The sequence below is a fragment of the Triticum aestivum genome, chromosome 4D, assembly GCF_018294505.1.
Source record: "Triticum aestivum cultivar Chinese Spring chromosome 4D, IWGSC CS RefSeq v2.1, whole genome shotgun sequence".
NCBI classification, from domain to species: Eukaryota; Viridiplantae; Streptophyta; class Magnoliopsida; order Poales; family Poaceae; genus Triticum; species Triticum aestivum.
In genome coordinates this window covers 15,749,834-15,760,583 of record NC_057805.1, presented here as the reverse complement: position 1 = coordinate 15,760,583, position 10,750 = coordinate 15,749,834, and the positions used below count along the sequence as shown (strand labels likewise).

Below are 10,750 nucleotides of genomic sequence, written 5' to 3'. Positions count from 1 at the left end.
AACTCCCGTGGCCTGTGGCTAATGGCGCGCCTAGTTCCCGTCGACGACGTCCACGTACGTACGTGTAACCTCCCATGACTTATCTTGTTGCTTGCAAGGTAGTAGCACACCATGCATGCAATGCACCGGCTTTGTGCTATGCTAGGGTTAAATTTGCGTTGGCTGCAATGGAGTCGTCGAAACCAATGAAGGGTTCTGGTGGACGCACCTGCTCACTTCCGCTATAAAACCAGACGGTATCCACACTAGTGAGATCAGTGCAAGCCTTCAAGCTGCTAGCTAAGATCACTTCACCCGTCAATCCGTAGGTAAGCTACTGCCTCCGTTCACAAATATAAAATGCTCTAACTCATTTCTGTTTTTATGTAGTTTATATTGAAATATTCAAAACATCTTTATATTTATGAACAGAGGGAGTGGTTAGATAGAGTGGCCATTTTCTCCAAGGTCTAGTGCACGGTGTGCTAGCCAGCCATGGAGGACGCCACGTACAACACCATCCTCGTGGTCCTCCTGGCCGTGTCCATGATCTACTTCTTCAAGCCCGCCTCAGGCCGCCGACCGCCGGGCCCGCGCACGCTCCCCATCATCGGGAGCGTGCACCACTTCGTGAACACCCTGGTGCACCGGAGACTCCGGGACCTGGCCGGCGTGCACGGGCCCATCATGATGCTCAAGATCGGGCCGATGCCGCTGGTGGTGGTGACGTCGCGGGAGCTGGCGCGCGAGGTGCTCAAGGTGCAGGACCCCAACTTCGCCAACCGGCCCCGGCTGCTGGTTGGGGGCATCTGCGGCTATGGCTGGACCGACATCATCTTCGCGCCCACCAGCGATTACTGGCGCAAGATCCGCAAGCTCTGCATCCACGAGATCCTCAGCCCCAAGCGCGTGCTCCAGTTCCAGTTCATACGCGAGGAGGAGGTGCAGAGGCAGGTGGACCTCATCCGCGCCGCCGCCGCGGCCGGCGAGCCCGTCGACGTCACCAGGATGGTGTACGACATCAGCAGCCGGACCATCTCGAGGTCGGCGTTCGGGGAGGTGCGGCCCGACATGCCGGTGTTCCAGCACGCCATCAAGCGCGTTGTTGGGCTGTCCAGTGGGTTCAACGTGCCCGACCTCTTCCCGCGGCTCAAGGAGGTGCTCGGCGAGGCCACCGGGATGAAGAGGAAGCTGCGAGAGATCCACCGGACGTTCGACGACATACTCGTGGACATCATCGAGGGGAGGCGGAGGGTGCGCGCCGACAAGATCGCTGCCGGTAAGGATGTCGTCGATGAGAACGTCGTCGACGTCATGCTCTCCTTGCAGAAGGGTGACAACCCCTGGGGGTTCCCGGTCACGGACAACACCATCAAAGCAGTCGTACTGGTAAGTCGTTTGCACACGTGTTACTTTGGTGATGTGCAGATTAAAGTGCATGTGCATGCTTACCAGCAGATTAAATTAAAGATTGTGGCTAGGTCTCAGTTTGAGATTTAACCAAGTCTCAGTTAAGTGACATACCATCTATGAAAGAAAAAGAAAAATCTAAAAAAAATTATGCACGGATCTCAATGTATGATCTAATATAGCACGGACTGAGACATAACCAAATCTAAGTTGACTGAGACTTAACAAGATTGTAAATTAAAGTGGTTTCATATAATGGCAGGACATGTTTGCCGGCGGCACGGGGACCTCCGGCTCGTCGACGGAGTGGGCGATGTCCGAGATCATGCGCACCCCGCGCGTGATGAAGAAGCTGCAGGACGAGGTCCGGCGAGCCTTCCACGGCAAGGAGAGCATCAGCGAGACGGAGCTCCGCAGCAACAGCGTCAGGTACCTGAAGCTCACCATGAAGGAGGCGATCCGGCTGCACCCGGCGGCGCCATTGCTGGTGCCTAGAGAGAGCATTGAGACGACGGAGATCGGCGGGTACGTGGTGCCGGCCAAGTCCAGGATGGTGGTGAACGCGTGGGCGATCTCAAGGGACCCGCGGTACTGGAAGGACCCGGAGGAGTTCGTGCCGGAGCGGTTCGAGGAGGACGGCGCGGTGGACTTCCACGGGCTCCATTTCGAGTTCACGCCGTTCGGGGCCGGGAGGAGGATGTGCCCAGGGTACAACTACGGACTCGCCGGCATGGAGCTCACGCTGCTGCAGCTCATGTACCACTTCGACTGGAGGCTGCCCGCCGGCGTGGAAGAGGTGGACATGGCGGAGTCCATGGGGCTCGGCGTGCGCAGGAAGAACCCCCTCATGCTCTATGCCACTCCTTACATTGTCCCTCCTCCTGCTGCTCCCTTAGCTTCGACATGATGCGCCCTTGTTGCATTGGAAGAGTAGTGAGTGACGTCTGGTACTGCCATAAGCATGGCTTGTGGTAAGTACCAGGGGTTGAGGGCTCGACCTGGTTAAATGTGTGTATGTATGTGTGTCTATATATCGCTTTCTTTTTATTGTCATACTACATGAGTATTTTCTTTGACATGAGACAGACACATATGCCATTTTTTTTTGCATGGATATGCCATCTCTTTGGGAAGCATTTGCTTTTTGACTTAGTTTATATGTTATGCATTTGGGGACCGAGGGAGTATTGACCAATCTGGGCCAACGGCTATAGAATGTGCTCACTGGAGGGCCTATATTTAGCCATCCACACCGAAATATGCCTCAAATTTATTTATAGAAAGAAAAAGCCCAATCTCGTAAAGTCCTCCTCCCTCAAATTTATTTATAGAAAGAAAAATACAAAGCAGTTCTCAAAACTTCTCCAAAACACACACAAAATATCATCGCCAATACCTGTTCAACTTTGAGATTGGCTTTGACTCAATCTTTCCCACCGTGCATGGGGTTTGAAAGGTGGGTTTTACTTCCTTCTGCGGTATAATTTGAAACTTCATCATGCCAATCTCCTACCTCTGGAGCTAAACGTTTTGCTGAAATTTGGGATAGGCTTTAGGTCCATATAGCAATTTCTGAAAATCTTTAAGGGCCCATGTGGGTTTATTGGCATTAGGTGGAGGTAGGAAGTTTAGTCCCACCCCGGAAGTGAAAGAGGAGTTAGACCTCCTTATAAGGGATTCTCTTCTACATGCTATTGTAGCTTGAGAATAGAAGAGGCCCTCGCGCACGCCTCCTCCGCTGCCCGCCTCGCCACGACGCGCCATGGGTTGCGGGATTGAGCCGAGCCGAGCGCACACCTATGCGCTTATTTTTGCCAGTCGCTAACGGAGAGTTTCTGACAGCTGGGCCATGATCTGAGACGTCGGATCGTGGGCTGTCACGGACTCGGACGTGGATCGAGCCCACGTCTCTCCACGCGGCTGCGCCTATATAAGTGTGCGGTGCCTCCTAACCCTAACTGACACGAACAGATCGCATCTGCTCACGCGCACTGCCCACCGTCCTTCCTTTGCTGCTGCTGCCGCCGGTGACTCCATCCCGTCCGCCGCGTACACGGTCGACGGGAGAGCAGGTCTTCGAAACCCCGTCCCTCCGGTTCCTGTACGGGAGAGGGGCGAATAGGTTTTTGGGAAGCGACTATGCGACTGCTCGCCGTTCGTCTACTTCCTCTATGTCTGCGTCGTCCTCGTCATCATCATGTCCACCGACGCCGAACGTGCCGCCGCCGAGAAAGCTGAAGCCGACAAGAAGGCCGCCGAGGACGCTGTTGCCGCCACCACCGCCGCGGCGTCTGCGTGGCCTACTGGAGGGTATAACACGTTTATCCCGCTCCTGTTTATTTTCGTATTAGCAGTACTAGCAGTATGTGTAGATTTGTCTACTGTTTGCTTAGTACGTGCATGTTTAGATCAGAACCAGTATGTCGTCAATTCAGTCAATGCCATGCTAGTGATTTATCTATGGATTAAATTAGTCGAAAAATTGCCTATTTCCTCAGCAATCCAAACAAGTGGCTTTGCCGCTGCACTGAAACCGGATAAGTTTACCGGTAGGTATTTTAAGCATTGGCAGACTAAGACCACTTTATGGCTCACGGCTATGAACGTGTTCTGGGTCATCGGTGTCTCCACGGGAACGATTGCTCCTGAACAGGAGAAGGCGTTCAAGGAGGCCACCGTTGTGTTCCTCGGAGCAGTTCTTAGCGTGATCGGAGATAAACTGGTCGACGCATATTTACATGTGCACGTCGCCAAGGACTTGTGGGAGGCGCTCGAATCTAAGTTCGGGGCCGCCGATGCTGGGAGCGAGATGTATATTATAGAGCAGTTTCACGATTACAAGATGGTTGAAAACCGTCCTGTATTGGAGCAGGCTCATGAGATAATATGCATTGTTAAGGAGCTTGAGCTTCTTAAGTGCGAGTTACTGGACAAGTTTGTCGCGGACTGCATAATCGCTAAGCTCCCTAATTCCTGTAAAAACTTTGCCACCACTCTGAAACATCAGAGGCGTGAATTCTCTGTGGAAGATGTCATTGGCCATCTCGAGGGATGATGGTGAATGCGTGGGCGACCTCGAGGGACCCGTGGTACTGGAAGGACCCGGAGGAGTTCTCGCCGGAGCGGTTCGAGGAGGACGGTGCCGTCGACTTCCACGGGCTCCACTTCGAGTTCACACCGTTCGGGGCCGGGAGGAGGATGTGCCCCGGGTACAAGTACGGGCTCGCCGGCATGAAGCTCACTCTGCTGTAGCTCATGTACCACTTCGACTGGAGGCTGCCCGCTGGCATTGACGAGGTGGACATGATGGAGTCCATGGGGCTCGGCGTGCGCAGGAAGAACCCACTCATGCTTTATGCCACTCCTTAAGTCCCTCTTCCTGCCGCCCCCGTGGCTTCGACATGATGCGCCTTTGTTGCATTGGACGTACAAAATGATGGACGTCCGGTAGTGCAACACGCATGCCTGCGATAAGTACCAGGGGATCCAGGGCTGGCTCGACCAGGGCCTTTTTTTTGGGATCGACCAGGGTTAATGTGTGTGTGTGTATCGCTCTCCTTTTGTTGGCATATACTTCTACATGAGTATTATCTTTCACATGAGAAAAGAAGATATGGTCCATTGCTTTAACGAAACGACGTATAACCTCCCCTTTAATAGTAGATATTGGCTAACAACCATTTTATTTTGCCGTCCTAAATCGAGTAAAGTACCGAAGCTAGAGAAATATTTCGCGAGGGGGGGGGGGGGGGGTGTTGAAGGAAAAAATTGAACATATGAGGGGGCCAAACATATTTTTCACATGTAAGACCTCCAAAAACGCGAATCACGGTGACCCTCCCGCGTGACTTGTACGCCATGCCAGTCCAGCCATCCACACAAGGAGAGGAGTCATTAGCCCAGCCCAGGACATGGTCGGCACCGAGGGCTACACAACGATGTTATGCACTATTGAAAATATTTGAATTCATGTGTATTATTGAAATTACTAAAATAATTTCACCAAAATCTCACTAAAGGTGAAACCATGACCTGCAATGACATTGCGGTGCCCAAGAATCCAATGGCCACGGAGGTGAACTTGTTGTCGAGCCGCGGCCTCTTCAGCCGGAGGAAGACGGTGTTGGGAAGCTCGTTGATAATGTAGTTGTCGTGGAGGTCGAGCTCCTTCAACATGGGCAGGAAGGCTGGCAGGGTGTCGTTGCGGCTAGCTTCCCATGCACGGATCGCGGAGACCCTCCCTGAAGCGAAAAATTGTGCGGTACAGGTAGGTACTGGCAGATGCACAACCGCTCATTACCATCCTACGATTTGTGCGACATTGTTTAGTATAAAAGTAAATCTTTTTGTTTTGGGAATACAGAGCAATACAACAAGAGAGGGGGTCCATAATTATAGCTTTTTGCCTCAGGCGAGAGAGTGAGAGAGGAGAGACGGGCGTTGCAAGCACAGAACATTGCCCGTAACTAAAGACCTACGTTTAATTTTTCTTGTATCATTTTCAATGGCTCATAATCTTTGAACCAATATTTTGATTTCAAAACTTCTTACATATTTGAACTCCTGACGCAAAGACCTTTAAAACATGACTGATTTTGGATACATTTAAATGGGTTTCAAAAAATCATGAAACATATTTAACAAAATCACATCTATTTCAACTCCAAATTTTTGAAAAAATATATTTCATTTTTTTGAAAGAAATTGTTACGCAATTCCAAATAATCAGTTTCACAAGTTAGCATTATAATTTCATATTTTTTTTATTTTTGGATGACACATTTCACTTTTCACTAGCTTCTTTCACAAAATCACGTCTTTTTCGATTGCATATTTTGAAATGGCATATTTGACTCTTTTGAAATAAACTTTTTCACATTTTAAAATGATCAGTTTCACAAGTTAACATTTCAGTTTCATAGTGTTTTCATATTCAGAATCCACCACATTTCACTGCTTGTTTCATAAATATCACATCTATTTCACTCCACATTTTAAAAATAATATATTTTACTCTTTTGGAATAACTATTACACAGTTTTAAAATAATCAGTTTCACCAATTGACATTTCAGTTTAATATTTGGGGTAAATAGGTTTCCAATGAAATAGGTTGGTTTCACATTTTTCCAGTGATATAGGACTGCTTCACTTTTTTATAGCGAAATAAGTTTTTCACATATAAAATTTGAAATATCAAAATTAAATGTGTTCCAAATGTACCGAGGTTTGATCTTGTTTTGAAGGTCTTGACGCAAGGAGTTCAAATATACAAAAAAACAGAAACGGGAGTTTTGTTTAACATATACGACTCATCCAAATTATGGAAAAGAGAACTAAAGTGATGAATTTAAGAGAGAGAGAGAGAGAGAGAGAGAGAGAGAGAGAGAGAGAGAGAGAGAGAGAGTCTATGCTTGAGTCAGAAAAGAGAAAAAATATGTGCACCATGCATTTGTACTTTTTCTGACTACGATAGGATCCAGAGAATGATTTGACTTTAAAACACGTAAATGAAGTGTGCCGCACAATCGCAGTGGGCCAGTCACACAAAAAGAAAACGAACGGCGAGAGATGTGTTGCTATGTACTGTTAACGTGCAAAGTGATTTTGCGAGACCCTCCCACGCTCGTCCCAGATTAGAGCATCATACTTATGCAATGCTCAAGAAATTACTATTAAGGAGAATGCATACAAAGCTAAGAGTAATCCCCATGCACAAGAGGTGGCGCCGAAGAAAGAAAGATGGAATTGACTCAGCATAAAAGGTAAATAAATAAGTCCTTCGTAGAGGGAAGCAGAGATTGCCATGCACTTAATTAATTTTTGAATAGTGGTTCATCTTTTGTTGCCAAGGTTTTCAATCACTTTCCTGTTTCTTAATGTGATGTAATACATCTGTCTTTCATTGCGCCCCCACACCCCATGATGGTGTGAGAGGTTTCCCCTATGTCTTTTATTGAGCTTATTGTTTTGGCAAGGAGAGGTTTCCTTCCATTTGCTCATTTTTTTATTTGGCAGACCTTCTGCATCTTTTTGGTGGGCCTTACAACTTCATCTATGCTCCACTGTACCACAATCATAAGTTCATAGACTTCAAATGTATTACAACACAGTAAAAGGTTGATCATTGAAAATGTTTTTTGACTTTTAAGTTTTGTGCCGATGACAATTTACTTGGAATGACCTTACTCGGCCATGACTAGGTAGGTATACTGGACACTTTACGACATAAACTTTCGTCCAAGGATTTTCAATGCACAAGCAGTATTTCTGCTTAGTATAGGAAAATGCCAACAAAAGACTAGGAGCAACCACTCTAGTGAGCATAGAAACTACAATCATACATTTTTAATATACAAACATGGTGAAAGCCTACAAACTTGAATACCACCAAGGTTGAATTGAAATTTATCAAATATATGTAGACATATGCCAAGTCAACCATCGGTCCTTCATTGGGAGATACTTACCACCAACACATGATGGATTTACCTTAATTATGCAAATAATGTTCTTTGTCATTATTATATAACTCCTTATTTGATTAAAGATATGGCCTATCATAGTTTCAGTTTATTATATTTTACTTATATTTTGATAAATTAAGGAGGGATGCATAATTACTTCTCCCCAACCCCCACCATTGGGACAGAGGTGTTGCCATGAGAGTTAGTACCACAATGATCAAAACACCAACTTTGCCCGCCACGGAGAAGGGGCTGCTCGAGTGCAGCATGTAGAAATAAATAAATTTGAGTGGCGACGGCTAGTGTAGTTAGACCACTAGTGTACCTTCAAGTGAGAGCCCTACATATTGTACTGCAGGTTATCTTAGCTACAATGATGCTATTTAATTACCATGTGCCATCAATAGATGTGCCAAACCTATCGTAATATGCAAGACACATTTGCCTAGGAAAAAGATAGTGCGACATGCCAATGGTTCAGTGACGTGTTCCTCGTAAACATGATAAATATAGTTTAGACTTTCTTTCCTGATTTTATATCTATAAGCCATAGATTGTTGTCAAGATATTTGTTATACCAAACACTTTAAATATCTATACTAAGTTATTTAAGGACGCACACAAAGTCATGTACACTATATTCATCCAAAGTGTAACAGAACAAATCGAGGAGGAATATGAACTTTTATTTTCTTATAGGATATGGTTTAAATATTCTTTAAAGCACAATCATTTAGAAACAACATGTATGCAAGTGCGGCAAATTAAGCTGAGAGGCATGCAATTTGTTTCTTCCTTATTTTCTCAAATTTAATATGATTTGGTTTAAAAAAAATCTAAGACCCAATGTATCGAAAAGAAACAATAATGTAACTTTTTTTTACAAAATACAATTTTATTTACATAATATATTCAATACGATCATGATTTGATAAAATATTTAGTACATAAAATATATATGTTGGTATGAATAATTATATTTATTTTGACTCCCCGACGCACAAAATTTGCTTGGATAAACGGCCTCAACGGGATGTCGGCCCGTGAACAATATAAATAGCTATAAACTAGAAATTGTTGTGCAGATATTTTTGGTACCAAACACTTTAGATATATGTATTAAGTTATTTAAGGATACACACATAGTCATATACACTATATTCATGCAAGTCTAACAAAATAAACCAAGGAGACATGTGAAATTTTATTTTCTTATAGGATATGGTTAAATTTTTTTAAAGCACAATGCATTGAAAAAAGAATGTATGCAAGTGTGAAAAATTAATCCAAAGTGGCATGCATTTTACCACTAATTTTCTCACATTCAATATAATTTGGTTTTCATATTTTCTGATGCCCAACATATCGAAAAGATGTACATTCAGTACACATCAATGACACAATCTAAACAGTGCCATCTTCTAGGTACTAAATACTAATTCACGACCTGACACAACCACAAAGTAGTGCTATCAAAATCAGCGCCAAACTGAATATAAGATAAAAGAATTACAATATAAAAAATAATAGTTTCTACGCAGGAAACAATAAAATCTAAAATGGAAAATGGATTAACTAACAAAATCTGAAACAAGTAATGAGATACTCACAGTCGGATGATGTGGTCTAGGGTTGAAACTGTCGAGAGGAAATTTGGAGGCTTTAGGAGTTCTTTCTTTTATAGGACCCGGGTCAGTTGCTTTTGTAATAAAAAAATGACGCCTCCATAAAAATCCTGGTACTTCCAAACCGTATGGAAGATAATGATCATATGGCCTTGCACAAAATATAACGATCATATGGTTTCCAATGAAATAGGTTGGTTTCACATTTTTCTAGCGAAAATAGGTCCGCTTCACTTTTTTAATAGTGAAATAGGTTTGTTTCACATATAGAATTTGAAATATCAAAATTAAACGTGTTTCAAATGTATCGAGGTTTGAGAGAGAGAGAGGGAGGGAGAGAGAGTCTGTGCTTGAGTCAGAAAAGACAAAAATATGTGTACCATGCATGTGTCCTTTTCTGACGGGTAGGACCCATACAATGATTTGACTTTAAAACCCGTAAAAGGTGAAGTGTGCTGCACAATCTCAGTGGGTCCCAGTCACATAGAAAGAAAATGAATGGTGAGAGATGTGCCGCTATGTACTGTTAACGCGCAAAGTCATTTGGGAGACCCTCCCACACTCGTCCCAGATTAGAGCATCATACTTATGCAATGCTCAACAAATTACTATGAAGGAGAATGCATACAAAGCTAAGAGTAATCCCCATGCACAATAGGTGGCGCCGAAGAAAGAAAGAACTTTCATTACACCGAAAGCAAATTTAATTCAATTTTTGGTGCATACATAAATAATTCCCTTTCAATCAAGATATTTCAACACTTCCGGTAGCACACACAATTTGAATTATTTTGTTGGATGATCTCAACCAAATTCAAGTGGAAATTTCGGTCTTTTGGCTGAATTGAAAATCAAACCGCTGGATTTCAGCGATTTTGGCTATATATGGCTGGAATCCAAAACCATATTCCATATACACTAGCTAGCATGCGTGGCATTGGACTAGTAGATTTCTCCTTCCCCTTCTGAAACCTATGCGCGACATTGTCCCAGCTGGGGTGCGGCCTATCTATACGAGTTGCTCAAACTTGACGAAACATATTTTTTCTCAAACTACCATCCATTGATCAGCATCACATTCATCTCACTTCTCTGGGACGGAGGAAGTACCTTGTCAAATTACAACTGGATCAGCCAGCTGGCTAACTAGTAGTGATGGTTGTCACTGTCCACGTCAAGCAACCCTAAAGTGACGTGTGCATCAACTTGCAAAACATCACTTATCCTCACGTCAAAGTTCATACAATATATATATATATATATATATATA

At 44.5% G+C, this 10,750-nt stretch overlaps 1 protein-coding gene across 1 annotated transcript; it reads left to right on the top strand.

The window, feature by feature from the left end:
* Nucleotides 1–474: 474 nt before the first annotated feature.
* On the top strand, nt 475–2,296 carry LOC123096580 (premnaspirodiene oxygenase-like). The gene is made up of 2 exons (XM_044518346.1): nt 475–1,368; nt 1,652–2,296. The coding sequence occupies exons 1-2, from the start codon at nt 475–477 to the stop codon at nt 2,294–2,296; spliced, it is 1,539 nt and encodes a 512-aa protein (XP_044374281.1).
* The last annotated feature ends 8,454 nt before the right edge of the window (nt 2,297–10,750 follow it).